Source organism: Dicentrarchus labrax, unplaced genomic scaffold (assembly GCF_905237075.1).
Source record: "Dicentrarchus labrax unplaced genomic scaffold, dlabrax2021, whole genome shotgun sequence".
NCBI lineage: Eukaryota > Metazoa > Chordata > Actinopteri > Moronidae > Dicentrarchus > Dicentrarchus labrax.
The window spans coordinates 26,382,498-26,401,319 of NW_026136720.1; the positions used below are offsets into that span (position 1 = coordinate 26,382,498).

Sequence of the window (18,822 nt, forward strand, 5' to 3'; positions counted from 1 at the left end):
ATATAATCACATAGTACAGCATCTAAGTACAGGAAAGGAGGAAGTTGATCAAGGCTTCTGAGCCGAGGTTCTGACTGAGGCTTGCCCAACTGCTATTGGAGCACAGAGCAAAAAGGGGCGGGACTTAGGAGAGGTAAATTAAAGAAAATGTCAAAATGGTGGTGGTAAAATAAAATTTGACATGGTGTCTTATAATTATTATTTTTTCATTAGTTGGCAGAAGTGAGCTTCCACATAGAAAGCCTTCCACATAGAAAGCCTACTATTACTTTTAAAAGTAATAGTAATAATGAATATGTACCAAAATAATCTCACTGACTTTGATGGTCAAGATAATATTCCTCCGGAACCTAATGATAAACACAAAGTGAGGAGACGATCTACAGGATCTACTATAATTTCAAGTACTTTACAACATTAAACATTATCTTAATCTTAAATAACAGTTGACAAAGAAACATATCCATGTCTCCAAGGACTGTGTCCATTATTTTTTGGTGCTCTGCCTATCCAGTAAAGCAATTTGTATTGTAGCCATGGACCATAAAGTCAGACATTTTACAGTATAATGAACAAGGTGAGGCATGTATTACTTGTTTTAAACTCAGTTGCAGCTGAAACCAATGTGATAAATATTGTGTAAGTGATAAGTGTGACTCATGGAAAGGAATAAACTCAAGTTGTCCAGTGCCATTTGTTTATTTATTCACTCCATTCTCTTAGATCAGATGATAGAATATTAAGATGATAATACAGTGTTGGTTTCTGAACAGAAGTCCCTATTACCTAGATCCACCTACAGTCAGTAGACACTGACTGAACTTCGGCAGATGTAAAGTTTTATTTACACAAGAGCAGAAAGATGTGATATTTTTATTGGGGAACAATCGATCTCTGTCACAAAAAGTTACAGAATCAGATCTTTGGTACCAGGACAAAATCAGCGTCAGTGTGAATGGAGCTACAATAAGGTGACATTTAGGGCGGCAGGAGCCCAGACAGCAGAAAGATAGACTTGGGTAGAGGGAGATGAACTGTAGAGAGGCAGAAACTTTAGGGACTGGCCAATTCATCTGATGTCACAGAGGAAGGCAGGCTGTCCAGGGCTCCCATCTCTGTAAGCACACACAAACATGGATTTTTTAGAGAACATTACTATAGACATACGTGTCAGAAAAAAGGTTTGTCAGTTCAACCAATGTCAAAATCCTCAAAGCTATTACTTCCTAACCCACCAGTATCTGCCAGGTAGAGTTGCAATGGTATGATGAACAGTATGTTATATTTATCATTAGTTACCATGACCCTCAAAGGAATGAGAACAGAAATGAAGCATTTTATTTGTATGTATTAATAACTTTTTATTTCCAATGTTTGAACGGGTTGTAACATAACTTTAACTGACTTCCCCTGTCTTTCCTGGTTGTTTGTGGACTGATATTATGGGACAGATTTTCTACAAACATTCAAAGGTTCGTTAGTATTTGATTTCCCATCAACTTACTGTCACTTCTGAATGCAGAAAACTCTGTGGTCTTGAACACACCCACAGACGTCTGACAATCCTCACTTTCAAGTTAGTTCAAACAGAAGAGATAAACATACCTTTAAGTTTGAGGTATGACAGGAAGTCAATGACAGTGTGGATGATGTCTCCATCTGCTATTCTGAGGGAACCTGTGGAGGCAAAGCAACAAAGTACAGCCTGTTATCGTCATCTAAAGTCGGAAGTACACTGTAAGGAGCTCTGGTAACAACATATGGGGAATTTAATATCTCCAGATACTAACCTATTTTTGATATCCTCTTCAAATTCTCCAACATGACAGAGATTTGAATTACAGAAAAAACTGAACCAAACAATACATGATATAAAATAAATCAGCATTCTGGTGAAGTCCAGTGACCTAACGTTAAGCAGAATGCTTCTGAAAGTGGCTTTAGCCAGTGCGAAGTTTGCTAGAGGGTCCCAAGGTTGTTGGAAGGGTTTTCGTGGAGGTTTTTAGAGTATTGCTAGGTGGTTGCTTTTGTGTTTGCACTGTAAAACATATTGCAGGAATTCAGAGGAATAAACTTAAATGCTGTATATACTTTATATAAATTACAAGTAAATTCAGCTGTCTAGTTTTAATTTTTAGGCACATTTCAGAACTTGTTCTCTTTACTGGAAATGAGTTGAATGAATGTTCAGTTGTAATCTGCAACTACCTGCTAACCACTAGATGCCAAAATTCTACACACTGGTACTTGAAGTTGCCTGCCTAATGTTAGCTAAATCCTAGCTAACTAATGTATATCAATTGTAAGCTTATTCAGTAGTTAGCTAGTGTTTGGCTGCAGAACCAAACACAAACTAGCAAATCTACCTTGAGTGTTAGCCAGATAGATACAGCTGAAAGCGGTTGTTAGCAAAATGCTAGCCAACTAGCAAAGTCATTTAACGTTACATCACTATTTAGTTAGCTTGTTAGCTAATGTTTTGGAAAAATTAGCTAAAATGTGACTATATTTATCTCACCTTTATCTTTTAACCATCTTTAAAATGTAGTTGTCTTTTCAACATAGCCTAGCACATAGCATATCCAAGGAAAAGGAAAGGAGGAAGTTGACCAAGGTTCCGCTATCTACCTCGCTCAACTGCACAAGGAAAAGGGGCTGGACTCAGGAAGGGTTAATGATGGTGCTATCCATTTGTCTCGTAAATCCCCCGCCTGAGTTGCTCTGACGCGCGAACGTGACGTAATTGCCTGGCTTGTACCACTTACAGCGTTCCAGTTTGTCTTTGGGCATTTGCTACACGACGAGTCGGAAAGAACATGGACGCCACCACCACCACCAGGGGCAGTGGCAGGCTAGTGTTATTGTTAGCTACATTAGCCTATTTAGCAAACCAGCTCAAAAACAAAACTTTACATTGTATTGCACGCACAGCAACATCGTGCAATGCATAAATTGGTGACCGGACTAAAGCAGCAATGTAAACAAGTGTGTAAGAGCATTTAATATCGACATTAAAACAACCAACGTAGTACAAATACCAGCAAAATACATCTCAACTTATATGAAATATGGGCGCAGCCATCTTTGTTTTGCGAGTCGTACGTTCCTCCTCGTTCAGCTCGGTGTACTCTGAGGAGCCCCGAGTGGGACGGTTGATATTACAACCAAAAGGGGGTGTGTGGGGGGATTTACGAGAGAAATGGATAGCCCCATTACAGAGGTGGTTTCTATGGTGATTTTTGGTGGTAGCTGAGTTGTACCTGAAAACACAGTATTTTGTCAACTCAGACCTTTTTCAAAAATATTTTTGATTTCTTAAAAAAAAAAAAAAAAACGCTCACTGTCGATATTTTAATAATAATAATACAGGTCGGTTAAGTTTTGTCAACAGTGAGGTATTCAGGGGCACTGGGGTTGTACAACAAATCAGATTGTATCTTTTAACAGTAGATAGTAGAAGACCATGTTGTTACAGTGTGTGAGAGACAGACCTGTTCTGAAGTCCTCCTCCTGGCCCATGTCCCTCTTGCCAGCCAGACCCGGCTTGTCTCCTAGTGTCCTGTGTCCATCTATTCCATCTGGACAATGAGGAGTGATCACAATCGATACAGTCACACAAACAGCAGATGGGTTACCTGAGCATTTGATTACAGCCCTAAGCTCAATTCACTTGAAATTTAACAACTTCCTGATGAAACTGCACTTCAACTTGGTAAAACTGCTACAGCTACTAGTGTTTTTTCACATTTCATTTAGAATATAACTTCAAGCTGCTCCAGATTTTCCCATATTGCAGCTGTGAATAATTGTTTTTATATTTTGACATTAGATAAATGTTTTCTACTAAATTAACATAATAACAACCAAAAACACACACATTTCCTAAATATCCCACTGTCTCAGAAGCATCATACATAAGACACACATACATACACAGTGCACACATGGCACACCTCTACCCTAGTTCTCGTAAGAAGAGCTAAAGGACGTTGTACACTTGGTTATTTCAGCATGGTGTTTGGTTTGTAACTGTTTGCTTAAATTTCCAAACTTTTACGGACCACCTGCAGGGCTTGGCTCATGGAATTGCGGTAAAACAGATTTGAACAACAGAAAGACATTTTTTAAAAGCACACATTTAAAATACGATGGATTGTCAGTTTTAGCACAGAGAATAATAATGATTGAATGATCATGATGATGTGAAAAAATTGAAAATAAAATTATGCAAAGTGATTTGCTCAGCCATGGTGGTGGATGCTTCATTTCATGAGCCTACAGATCATTGTGAGATGTCTTTGACTAAGGACCTCAAACTGCCGGCCCGGGGGCTCGACTTTGACCTGTGGCCCTTTGCTGCGTATCATTCCCTCTCTTGCTCCCCCCTTTCCTGTCACTCTTCAGCTGTCACTATATATTAAAGCTAATAAAAAGCCCCTCAAAAGATTATTATAACTTTTTATTATTTGTTTCATACAGTGAAAATAAAAACAATTATCTTTTTAAAAAAGCTCAAATGTGTGTATAAGAGGAGAGCAGGTTTCAGGACTTCATTAGTTGAAACAGCCATTTTGGTTTGCAGTATGATTAGTACTTGAAGTATTTTCAGAATATTGCTCTTTCTTGTAGTACGTGTATGTTGTAGTGGCCCTCCTATGAGAAGACACTACCAGCAGTGGCCCGAAGACAATTTGAGTTTGAGGTGAGAGTTCAAAGTACAAACCCAATTTACTGTGTTTAAGTGGTTAATGATAGCTCTGCTGTGTACAGCTCTTTACACACTGTTCTTTTCGAGCAAACTAAGTTGCATGTCAGTATATTTTTTTCAAACTTTAGTTTTTGTCATGAGTATTTTCTCACAGAACGTGAATAGGGACATTTCTTCAGGTTCTTTTACTTGAGGTAGATTTTTCTGAGCTTTCTCAGTGCAAATGAAGGCATCAGCCAATCACATTGTATGTTTCTGTGTGTCCAGTAGAGTTCTGCTAAATATTCCTTTTTCTCTCTCTGACTGAGTCAGTTGTTTACATCTATAATTGTCATGTTGCAAGGAAGAGGGAAAGAGTGTGTAGCCAATGTGGGGCAATAATCTGGCAAGCTGGGGGGGGACTAGCCTAGCCCTGTGAAGGGAAAAATATGCTAGAAAAAACTCCAACATTGTCATATTTACATGTTGTATCTTCTTAGCTAGCATGCTAGTCACCAATACATCTAAGTGTAGTTTGAGTTTTGTTTTTGGTTAAGAAACAGCGCTGAATGCTAATTGCTTCTAAAACCACAGTGTCTTATTAGCCCCAGTTTATACCTCTCATGTGTTACTATTACATTTGAGTTACAGAGCTAAGCATATATTATTCTGAAAAATATACCCAGCAACCTAGACGGTCTCTTACCAACACTTACTACTGTTCTGAAAGTATGTTTAGAATCCTTAAAGACTCCTCTAACCATCAAAATCATTAAAAAAAACAACATTAAAATATATATAATCACTGCATAATTAAAACAGGATTCCAATACGTCCTGGAAAACCTGGAAATTTAGAGACTAGTTTTCCAGTCATGGAAACATTGGTTAAAATGACCAGATATAGTGGAAATAATCTATGCTGTCCTGGAATTGTTTTATTCTCTTTTAGGCCCTCACTCAGATTACCTTTACATGAAGCTAGATGTACATTTTGTATAAAACTCGATTGCTGGTAGGATAATGACACTTGCGGGTTAACCAGATGCAAAGTGGAATGGACTTTTCATTGAGTCTATTTTTCTGGAGCCCTTAGTGGAATACTCAGATGGTCATATCAACATGCATGCAACTTACATTTGTTGTTGTCGTTGATAAAACATGCAGATTGATGTTAATTTCACATGGAACAACATTTCATCATTGAAAAAGGAGGAATAAAATGTGTCAATACTAGGCCTACCAGAAGATGATATGATATTATATACTCACATTGTTTGTGAGCAAGTGCTGTCCTGTACTGTGAAAGAAAACTCCTGGAAAATTATTTCTGAAAAAGAGTGGGAACTTTAAACCATTTCCCTAGTTGGGATTATTTTGTAGTTCTATTTTTCTATGGCCAGATGCAAGAGAGGTACAAACTGAGGCTGCGGTATGTACGCGTTCTAATGATTAAATTAATTAAAATGTATACTCGCTAGAACATAAAAAATCTCTCCTATCAGACCTTTCAGCATTACTCACCCGTCTGTTTCAGTTATGTGTCTTTATTGTATAAGTACACAACTCTGAGTGTTCATGATGTGTGATTATAAAGGAGGGAATTAAGTGTTTGACTCAGTGTAGGGTCTTCCTCATTAGTTAAAGTAGTGCTTGAGCCGGTACCCCCTGTCCCCTTTGTGTGTGTGTTGAACTAAAAGTCCAATTAAAATACATGACATTGGACTGACCTCAAGAAGGGAAATAAATGGATTTTAATGGTTTTGCTCCTCTTGTCTCTATGGGCCCTTGGTGTTATGGTCTTTCCATTTAATATTACATATCCTGCAATGTGAAATACCATGTTAATCCATTATCCATCGTAATGTGTTTTATGGTGCTTTAAAAATATAAATCCATGTTTTATAATATATTTTCTTTTGAAAAGTAAAACTTATTTTATGTTAACCTCATATATACAGTAAACAGTGGCGTGCATGGGGGGGGGGGGCCAAAACGCGTGCTAAACTGTCCTCTTGGGAGCCAAAACTCGCTAAAGTGTCCTATTGGGAGGCAAAAACGCGTGCTAAAGTTGTCTCTTTTGAGTTGTCAAATAAATAGTTAAATGCGTATTGTTCCCTGCGTGATTTTATCACAGAGCCCTCTTGGGTGAAGAAAATACATTAAACTCCAGAAGACTATTAGGACCAAGAAATACTATGACACATTACTGTTGCAATGACTTTTATGTTGGGCCCTTTGTTGATCTATATTGAGCCAGAACTATATCTCACAGAAGCAGTTGGATTAGCTGGTGCTAATATGGTATTAAAATGCACTAGAATACAGGAAATGGCATCTACTTAATTGAAAATGTTCTGGGAGAAGACCCCCAGACCCCCTACGGATTTCTTTCCTTCATTCATCCATGTCGCTGTGTGTTCTTCGCGGCCCAATGTTGAAATCCACACAGTTCTCGTGGATGCTGATCCTAACAGCAAACTAACCTGAGTAGTCTGTGTAGTTAGTCTGTTTTAAGGCTCTATAATGTGCCATTTGTATAACATATAAAACGTGTCTAAAGTGCCCTCTACAGTGGTGAGGACGAGCTATATGTGCCCTTTTTTTTCTTTCCCCCCCTGCCCTTCAAAAAGACAGTATATAAATACAGCCAACACTAGCCAGTAATATTTGGACTAGTTTTGACAATGGTGACTGAGGAAATTTAGGCAAATGTACAGTTGTACAGTATAGGGCTCTAAACTTTTCATCACCTTCCCAAAACTCACAAAATGGGGCACTAACATCGTTCTACAGCAGGAACAAGGCTGCCTACAGATCAGATGTGTCTGCAGACATTTATTGTTGTATTGCATCAGCCACTGCCGATTAAAAAAATGTCAGATAATTGGCCGACTGATTATTGAGGCTGTCTATACTTTTAATGGATATTATAATGATTTTTTTAATCACGCCTTCACAACATCAAAACTGGTTCATATAACACATGACTGATGTTATGTGAAGAAAACAAAATAAAAGACATAAGATGAAACAGACAGGAGAGGGAGAGTCGACCCTGTTTAAAGTTTCAGTTAGCTTTGCAAAGAAACTGCCAGAGAGAGAGTACTTTCTATATACTTTGAGTGCATTTCAGAGCCTGTACTTTTTTACTTTCACTTGAGTAACAAAATCTGTACTTCTACTTTTACCAGAGTCTTTATAATATTTTAGTATCTGTACTTTTATTTGAGTAAAAATGTGTATACTTTTGCCACCTCTGCTGGTATCTAATCACTACTAATTAAGACTATTTAATCTGGTGTTCCGGCTCACACTTCCTGTTCCTCCCAATCTGTGGACATTATGCAGTGTAATCCCACCTGTTCTTAACTAGCAGACACTCACAGAAGATCAAAATGAATTCCTTGCTTAAAGCACAGAGAGAAATGCAGTGTTTGGATGCATAAGCACAGGCAGCAGCAGAATGGCATGCGTCCTCTCCTGATGGGTGACAGAAGCAGCTAATAAGTGGGATGTTTGGACAGAGCAATTCCTGGCCTGACACCAAGGCCCTGCAGCGACCGTATGTTTCTATCTTACATTGAGTGACCAGCTCGTCTCTGCCTCTGGCACTGGGAGAATCCTTTATCTGAATTAGGTGATCAATACGACCTGAAACACAGGATGAGGCAGGAGCAACCTTTACCTGGGCTTCACACACACACACACACACACACACACACACACACACACACACACACACACACACACACACACACACACACACACACACACAGAGGGACAACATTTCCAGGGTTCCTGTTCTGCACTGATTTGGACCCCACAAACTGGTAAGAACATACACACAAATATACACACACACACACACACACACACACGCATCTGGACACCCTGTGCTCACTTAATGTGTCCTCTAAAGATAATGAGACAATCTTTAAATTATACTAAATTAGCGGACACAATGGAGACACAGGGATAAAGACAGAGATTGAGCTCCACTGTCTCTTTTGTAAGCCATATTACATAGGCAACGTTGTCAAGCAATACAAGTGAGCTCTGGGCTTCATAACAAAACCCAGCAAGCATTTTAAAGACATTAGTCACAGCTCTATAATGTAAGATTTCTTTAATGATGTTCTAGGTGTATGTATTTAAAGCTGCAGTAGGTAACTTTAATAAAGATAACTTCATTTCATATTTGCTGAAACGTTCACAGTTTCCTGACAGTAGAACTTGAGACAGATAATCTGAAAAAACCAGGTTCCTCTGGCTCCTCCTATTGCTCCTAATGGCATTTGCAAGAATCCACCACGCCTGAATGAAAACGACCAATCAGAGACAAGAAAGACGGAAAAACACTTTGGGTTGGAGGCTTGAAGATAGTTGATTGTTGAGTCTCATTGATAGTGTTGGTACTTGACGACCTGGGAATGAGACTGAACAAACAACTATCTTTCTCAGCTCTGATTGGTTATTTTTGTAACATGCAATGAATTCTTGCAAGTGCCATAAGGTGCACTAGAAAGAGAATTTTAGCAAATATGACAAAACTTTATTCTTTATAAAACTTACCTACTGCAGCTTTACAAATTAACAATTGATAACTACTCAGATGCTAAAAGGTCCACCCATCCTCCACTTTTGGTTAAAGCTGCACTAATGAATATTTTTATACCAAAACCAAGTCTGACATTTTGGGAAATAAACTCATTCACTGTCTGACTTAGGGTTAAATAACAAGATCGATATCAGTCTCATATCTGTCAGAGGAGCAAAGTCCTGGATCACTTGAAATTTGCTACTAACTTTACCACTTTTAAGAGAGCTACCAAATCTTGGTCAATTCAGCAACAAACCTGCTCATTAATGTGACGTCTTTAATTCAGTGTTTTATGTATCTTTTTGCATTCCGTTAACTCTTTTTTACCTTCCTGTTTTTCACACCATGATTAGGCATGGGACAATAAGAACATTTAATGTCACAATTATCTTGGCCAAAATAATTGCGATACGTGATATTATCACAATAATCATGAAAATGCACTTCATACTTTTAAAATGGAACTAAAACATACAGGACTCACTTCACCTTACCTTTTGTTAAGAAAGCAGTGTTTTTTATCATGATATGCAATAATATATATCGTCCTACTATGATACTTGCTTCAGATAGCTGTTTTCAGCCTGTCTGTGTGTATCTGTCCCTATCAAATAAAGCACAAATAAATAAATAAATAATCTATCCATTAGATATAAAGCTATAGCCAGGAATTGGTTAGTTTAGCTTAGCATAAAGACTGGAAATGGCGAAGCAGTTTGCCTGGCTCTGACTAAAGGCAGGGCTCCAGAGTGCGACTAATCATTTTTCTAGGTCGCACTGGTGCACCTGACGCTGCCCGGGTGAAAACATACATTTATTTCGCAAGCGCATCACCTCTCTGTGTTCTCCTGTGACCGAACTCACACACTCATGGTAGGATCATATCGGGTTCTAAACCAATAAGAGACAGAGCTCGGGTGGGTCTTTGCCTCTGATTGGCTGTGGTCCTATTCACTGCGCGAAATTGTGTGTGTTTAAAAATTGCCAAGCCCCGGTCCTTCGGCGACAGCATCAGACTCGGAACCAGAGGAGACAACCGAGTCTGCGATAGAGCCCGGCTCCGAGACCCAAATTAAAAAGCCAAAATATATTCCTTCAGACAGGACTGGCTGAAACAATTTCCCTGGCTGAGGTACAACAAAGGACGTAACGCAATGCACTGCGTGTACTGTCAGGAGTGCGGTCAGAATATGGGCCGGAAATAGTGCATTTGTGAGCGGGTCAACAACGTTTCGTATCGAAACTTTTATTTGGAAATGTTTTATTTTGCTTAGTGTTTTAGTTTGAAATTTAGTTTCAATTTCAGCTCAGTGAAGCACCTTAAACACTTTATTTTTCTTTTTAAACATAAGTGTGCTTCAAATAAAGACAAGCATTTCTCTACACCTTAATCTTGTTTAAAAATCATTCACATTATATGAAAGTTTTGGAGAGTGATAAAAAGGTAACCTTATGACGTTAAAGGCGACGCAATGAAAAATTTGGGTGCACCTAAATTTTGTGCTGGTGCACCTAAAAAAAAATAGGCGCACCAGTGCAACCAATGCAAAAAGTTAGACTGGAGCCCTGAAAGGTCATATATATATATATATATATATATATATATATATATATATATATGGATATATTTTTTTGACTTTATTTGATAGGACAGCTGAAGATAGGAAAGGGAGAGGGGGGGTGACATACAGCACGTTAACACGTTAAATGTGAAGTTTGTTTAATCAGTAACCTTGTTGCATTACACTTTGGTTTTTGTACGGACAGAATAGAGAGAGTGAATATTGGGTTTACATTCATTAGGCATACACAAACACAACTCCAAATGCTAATGTTGCCATATCAACTTTGTAAGCTGATAATATGTAAATGTTGTGTTTTCAACTTATTCTGCTGCCCCCCAGTAGTAAAAAAATATCAATTAATGCAGCCTTAAACTTAAGGAGAGTTTATTTATTATAAGATGAAACAAACTAAACTAGGTTTCCATTCAGTCATGGAGATCATAAATAAATTTACTAATGTAAAGAAATACTTGAGACTTTTAGCAGACATTTTACATTTCACATCCACAGTTCTTCATTTTGACTTATCAAAGCAGGAAAAGCACAGGTGGAAATATTATTGACAATGGCCTAATTCCATTAAGGGGTTTTTAACTGGTTATGATATGTTTAATACCATATAAAATTGAATATCTTTGGGGTTTGGACTGACAAAATAAGACATTCAGAGACATCACCTTAGGCTTTGAGGAACTGGTATGGACATTTTTCACTATTTTATGAAACTTTATTGACTGAACAATTAATCAATTAACCTACAAAATAATCAGCACGTTAATCAATAATGATAATCATTAGTTGCACCTAATACTAACCAAACTAATGTGACATTATTCATTCATTTAAGAATTTGTCAGGAATTCTGTTAATTGGTTAAATTTATAATATGTTTTCACAGGATATGATAAAGAAATGTTATGTGAGAACAAAATTTTAAGATACATTTCCAGATGTGTGTGTACAGGCAGTACTTACGGGGACCTAACAGGTAGCCAGCACTGTTCAGAGTCCAGCCACGTTTCTCTTTTGCCTGCAGAATCCACAGACACACAACAATTAGATTATGGAACAAAACACACAAGTTTTTTTTAAGGCGTGACACTACAGGCAAAAGTGTTTTTTTTCATACACTGAAAGATTTTGAGATTTTGGCCCATTTTGCTTTCATAACATGTTTTCTGTCAGACTAGTGGGGAAAATGGCCAAAATACACATTTAGCTGTATATTTTACTGAACTTTGTCTGTTTGCATCTGCTGATTTCACTAAAAGTTATTAATGTCAATAATGCCTCATTTGCATACTTAAACTAAACATTTCAGAAAACCTGCAATGCAAAAAAAATGTCCTTTTTTAAAAAATGTTTAATGAATGTAATCAACTGGGGAAGTTTCATAGTGATATCACTTAGTTAAATTATTTTACCCTATTCACCTTCAGTAAAAAAAGAAAAAGAAAAAATGTATGGAATTTTACAATACATATATTTTCCTTTTTAACTTATGTGAAGTGTCTTTGAGTTTCTTGAAAAGCGCTCAATAAATGTAATGTATTATTATTATTATTATTATTATTATTATTAATATTATTATTAATATTATTATTATTATTTAAAAGCTGTTTTCTCTAAATTATTATTTTCTCACACTCTGAGTCAGAAATCTCCACTTCAGTAGCACTCACTTACACCAAACCCCTCCTGTTTTATTCCTTTCTATATTCTGCTTTTTTTTTTTTTTTGAGTGATAAAAAACATATGCACAATTCCCTCTATAAAGACTTTTGACTCTAATATGTCAACAAAATGAAACAAGAATCTTGAACCTGGCTCTATCCAATGTTCAGATTTTTGTTCTGGCAATGTATGCAAAATAGCTAATAGCTAATAGCTAATTTCTAATTAGATAATGCTTCATTTTGTTTTAATGTTAGTAATCAGCCGGGGCAGTTCAATGGTTCTTTATATCGCCATTCATTTTTACCATAGTCACCTGTAGTGTCTCCTGTTAATGAGTGTTGCTGATATGTCTTTTCCTTCATCAAATCTCTTAAAATTAGGGCTTGGTGATATGACCTAAAAAATAAAATCTGTGTTTTTTTCACATCACACCTGATTTACGATTTTCTTTCTTGAAAAACAGACTACAAAAGATACCATATCTTTGGCAATGTGAAACACCACAGCATCTGTTATGTTTTATCCCTGGGACAACTTCCTCTGGATACTAGACACCATGGGGAAATTATTCTACATGTTCTGTGTAGATGAGTGATTTGAGTGCACTGAGTGCAATTTGTTTTAAAATGTAAATTGTGTGAAATGTAAATGTTAAAACTTGACTTAAAATATAAAATAATTGCTGATATTCAGTGTATGTCTGAAGCCTAATAAATGAATGAATCAATAAATTAACTCCTCTAGCTCTTTCCCAATTTTTATGTTCTTATTTAACTCTAACCACCATCTATTGCTACGCATTTCCAGACATCTCCCCATACACACAGGTGTATTATTGTATCAACTCAACTCCCATATTAACTGCACTGCCTGAAAAAGGAAGGGTTTTGGTGTGTTCAATACCTGACATTTTTGCACAAGTAAATAAATGATGAAGATAAATAAAGATAAATACTCAAAAAGTTCTGGTGTCATAGTTAATACTGTAGATACCAGTATCGGAAAGTGCACATCTTTCAGATCATTACTCTGTATCGGCTGATACACAGAGTTCAGGTATCAGAATCAGTATCGGGAAAGAAAAATTGATATGGGACCATATTTAATTCCTATCGTCTATGAAGGGATGACACCTGAGGAAGAGCTTTGCCTCTATATACTGTATGCTCCCAACTCTTCTAGCATTATTCAGTTTGTTTGGATACATCAAGCACACTCCCACAATTCCTCTTCTATTCTTATTACCATACTACACATTACCAGCACAACCCACTATATAACCTATTACAGCATATTATTTCTCTCTTTATTTTATATTATCCATTTAGGTATTTTAATATTGTTACTTTATTTGTCACTTGTTATTCTATATTGTATTTTGTTACACTGTATCACTGAAGGATTTGGCACATAATTGTAAACGCAGACGCAGTTTGGTTGGCACAGTAACAGCAGAAGTGTTGAATCTTACCGCAATGACCAGTCCGATGGTCTCAGAGAGAGTTGCGCAAAAGATGAGCGACACGCAAAAAAATCCAAAGCACCTCTGCATCTAAAGAGAGAAAGAGAGAGAAACTATTATACAACATCTGCAGCAACATCCAACTTTCCCCTCATGAGGACACATGTTGGTCCACATTAGAGAACTTTTCCACAGAATAAAAAGCTGTTTGTTAAAAGTCTACAAAAGGAGTCATTTACCTTTGATGTGACTTTCCGCCGTCTGTTCCAGTCTGAAGTCAGCAGCACGTTGCTCGGTGTGCCAGTGGTTAAGATGAGAGGAGGACTCCGAATACCTTTTATGTCCTCCATCCCCCGACCGTGCTGCTGCCGGCGCACGTCAGAAGCCCCCCCCAAGCTGCAGGTCACGAACAGAATTCAATAATATCCCATAATGCCATCATCACATTTCTCTTTGTCGCCCTCAGAGACATGGGATTGGATTTAAAAAGGGGGAAAATAGGTCTGTCATAATCTGATATGTGACTGTAACAAGCTTATTGCTCAGTAACACACTCATCACTTTATAGCTGATCTGTTGTGATTGCCTTCAGTTTCTTGTTTTTGGGTTTCTTTCATGACATATTTATCTGCTGATCATTTAGAAATATAAATGATTAACATGTAAGTTCATATATATTCAGATGACATTTTATCATAGGAACACCTATTTACAGTTTTGGGCACTAACTCATTACTAGTAATAATACAGCTATAATATTACTTCCCCCAATAGTGTAACTAATTACACTGTAAAACATGCTAAGTTAGTTCAACTCTAAGTTATTTAACTCAACGCAACAATTTAAGCATGAAATGAATTTGATTTGAATAACTCAAGTATTTTTTCTTAAGGTAATTTGGGTAATGAAGTTAATTGTACAAATTCCATTCACTTAATTGAAGGTACAGTCATGCAGCATTTCTCCAAACTTATTTAAAATGTGTTCACAGAATGTATCTGAATGAAGTCACTTAAATGCATCTTCTTTATACAAATGTTACCACTTAAATAGAATTTGCTCAGTTTTCTTCCACTAAAGCAAATTATTACATTACCTGTCAAAACAGCTGCTGTATGATGAAAACTATTTATAATTAATTGATTATCAAAATGGTAGCCATTTTTTTATTTGACTAACATCAAATCTTTATACTTTGGAGAATCATTAAGAATTATTTGTATGCATACTTGGGCTTATGATGATAAATAAACTAAAAGAAAAAAGAAAAATCCTAAACTCTAAACCTTTATTATGCTTATATTTTTGTAATAATATAAAGTTATATAAAATGAGTCAGCAGAACAAACTTGAATCATATCACCTGTACTTAAAGCTTCAACAATTTATTTTTGAGTTGGGTAAATTCATGTGAATAAGTAACTCCTGTTTTTTGGAGGATTTGTTTATGTTAACTCACTTCTTTATTAAGGCGTGTTCACAGGTTTTTCAGTGTACTAATATATTTCAGTAACAATATTACAGTTAATAATCAGTTAGAAACTTTTTTTGTTGTCACCTACTACTGATCTGAAATCCAAAAATCCAATCACATCCTTGAATTCATTTTTGTAATCATAGAGGAAACTATTTTGGAAGAACATTGGAAACATTCAGCAGCTGTAAATATATAATTACTTTGATTTTAACAAACAAAACTGTATTTTAATCGTCATAAGTCAGAATTTTGCAAAGAAAGGATGTAACCCGAAAAGTAATATAACTAGTAGTGTAGCTTATTGCTGTTTGCAGGAAGTAAAAAGTAATATTACTTTTGAAAGAGTACACAGTCCTTCACTAAATCCTCCTTTGAAATGTTTTTGTTTGAGGAGTTCATTCAGCTGTGGTGCTGTTGAATTGTATTGTCTTGTAATGAAAGGTGTTTTATTATTGTGTCCACATCAAGGGTGGATCTAGAGGAGTGGCATGGGGTGGCCACCCCTAAAAAATGCCTGACCACCCCAGCTGCCCCCCAAGTTTGGTGTAAAGTGCAGTCAATGAACACAGGCTTGAAGCTGCAGTAGGTCATCTTTAGAAAAATGACTTTTTGTCATATTTGCCAAAAACTTTCATTATATCCTGATGGTAGTATATGAGACAGATAATCTGAAAAAATCCGGTTCTTCTGGCCCGTTCTAGCGCTCCATCTCTCTTGGCTCTGATTGGTTGTTTTCATTCAGCCTCTGTGGATTCTTAGTAGCATTAGGAGGAGCTAGAGGATTATTATTATCTGTCTCATGTACAACTGTCAGGATATAGGGAAAATTTTACAAAATATGACCTATTGCAGCTTTAAAGTCTCCATGCCACCCTCGGCCACCTCATGAATACTCTAGTCCACATCAATGTGTGTAGGCTCAGTGGTAGACTGTGTTTGAGCGGCCTTGGTAAATAAAATTAAAAGGGCACCAGCTCAGAAAGTTGTGATGCTTTATAGTGAAATAGCTCAGGGTTAGAGCGGACCCCCTTAGTGGGTGTTTCTTTGTCTGCTTCATGAAATGAACCTCAATGCACAGGTTCTCACAAGGATACACCTTTATAGCTGGTTCCTTTGACCATTTGGACCCCCAGTCTGAGTGCAGTCACAGATGCAGCCTTGGTTTTGCACTGCAGCTATATTCATAGGGTACCCTGTAACATGCTGTGTACTTTCCATGTACCCCATCCATTTCAAAACCCACCAAATGCAGTGAACACACTACGATATAAGACAGGCAGACACTAATGGAGATAGAGCTGCAGTAATAGGCTGTGATGCAGTTGTTCTGTACAATATTTTTCTGTAATTGGGACATAGATTAAGACTTGTGTAAGAGCAGAGGAGACGTAAGCACCTCAGGCTTTTATTTTTTAAAGCTACTTGCTCAATCTGTCTCAATTTAAAGAGAATGAAAAGTAAGGAAGGAATAGCCTTTCCGTCACATACACACATCAGTTCAGAAGTCGAAGAAGATTCAGTAACATCAGAAAAAAGTAAGCCCAGCAAATCTACAAGATTGAGCTGCATTGTGATTCTGGTTCTTTTTTCCCTTACCAAACCACTCACTGCTAATCATGTTGAAAATGTGCCTTCTGAATGTACATATAATCCCATTTTATAAGAGCATGTTTACTGTGGACAAACACATTGTTTTTTTTTTAAATTGCCACAAATGTCAAAAAATGTCCAACTCATTGTTCCACAAACTCATCATTGTTATAGCTTATACATTTTGTTTGGATTCAACTTCTCCAGAGAGCCTTTATTTCTAATTTGAAGACTGGTATGAGTCCTATGTTGTCCCAGATGAGGCACAAAACATACAATTTAATTGAAGCTTTCTTAACTTTTTCATCTTTGCAGTCTATTTCAAAGCTCCTCTGGATGAATGCCTCCTTTTGTACAAGCCTGGAAATTTGACACAATCACTGTATCCTTTGCAGCCCTCAGTATTCACTCATTGTGAACTCATCAGCGCAAACATGAACATGAATTTTAATTTCAGTCCAACCTTTACTGAGCTGACTCTTCTCACACTACGACAGAATGTTTGGGGGAAGACAGGACCAAGCATGACTGTGCCACTGTAAACAACTGTAATACTTTTAAATTCACTTGACCCAGAACTATTGACTGTTTTATATGCTTCATCACCACATGGAGTTTGCTCAGTGGTTATGAAATTGTAGATTCATAAATACCTACTAAATACCAGTTAATATATTAATATTTTCTTTAGTAACTCCTAGTAAGTCCTTTTTCTACTAAACATAAAATTGATGCTATTTAATGAAATTAGGTTCCTCTGGCTGATTTGTTTTAATTAAATTCAGTTCAAATCAATTTTATTTGTATAGTGCCAGTTCATAACAGAAGTTATCTCAGGACACTTTTCAAATAGAGCAGGTCTAAACCGAACTCTTTAATGGCATTTACAAGAATCCACCAAGCCAGGACGAGAACAACCAATCAGAATCTTATAGTATAGTGAAAGTATCAGCAAATATGACCAAAAATTATCCTTATAATTTACTTTATAATTATTTATTTATAAATGAAGCCCCCATAAAAGTGAATTTCTGATTTTAATCAAGACCTTTTATTTTATGTTAAAGGATGTAAAGATAATATTCTGCATTTATGAAGATTTAAAGGTTATGTGACTGGTTCAGACTATATGTAAAGATATAGGAATGAGCTGTTTTTATCAACAAAGAGTATGGGTTCTCTTTTACTGTGTCTTTTACATGTTGAACTCCCATGTTTTTCAACTTTAACACTGGCCCCTTTAGGGCCCTTTGCATTTTTTGCAGCCAACATAGTTTCTCCTACACACTTGGAAGGCCAGCGGTATTCAGTTAGTTGCAATCTGCAACTTTACTGCTAGATATCACTAAATCCTACACACTGGTTCTTTAAAATATCACAGGCTTATATCTGATGGCTCTCTACATGACAAGATTACTACTATTTGAACACCAAACTGAATGATGCTGGTGTGACTTTGACAACATTTTACTTATAATATTTATATATTTGGATCATATTTGCATAATTTTCCCATCTCAAAATGAAAGGACCAGTGTGAAGCTGAAGATTGCTACAATTTAAATACAGCTCAGCCTTTCAAGCGTATAGAACAAACTACGGCAAAGCAAGCCAAAAATTACAAAAGGTGCTAGGCCAGTGTTTGATTTGTCCTTTCTGGGCGGTTGTAATGGAGTCTCAATATGGTGGACCCACTCCCTCTGTAGATAGAAACAGCTTATTCTAAGGTAACAAAAACATGATTCTTTTTTTTCAGATAAT

General features: G+C 36.7%; 1 protein-coding gene across 2 annotated transcripts; it reads right to left on the reverse strand.

Moving 5' to 3' along the window:
- Positions 1–680: 680 nt before the first annotated feature.
- On the reverse strand, positions 681–14,304 carry gal (galanin/GMAP prepropeptide). Of its 2 annotated transcripts, XM_051383356.1 has the most exons (7): positions 14,233–14,304; positions 14,003–14,083; positions 11,830–11,884; positions 8,269–8,340; positions 3,492–3,578; positions 1,606–1,677; positions 681–1,115 (listed from the first exon to the last, which is right to left on the reverse strand). In XM_051383356.1, the coding sequence occupies exons 2-7, from the start codon at positions 14,081–14,083 to the stop codon at positions 1,054–1,056; spliced, it is 429 nt and encodes a 142-aa protein (XP_051239316.1). In that variant the 5' UTR covers positions 14,233–14,304; the 3' UTR covers positions 681–1,053. The 2 variants fall into 2 exon arrangements, with proteins under 2 accessions (XP_051239316.1, XP_051239317.1); XM_051383357.1 differs by lacking the exon at positions 8,269–8,340.
- Between the last annotated feature and the right edge of the window lie 4,518 nt (positions 14,305–18,822).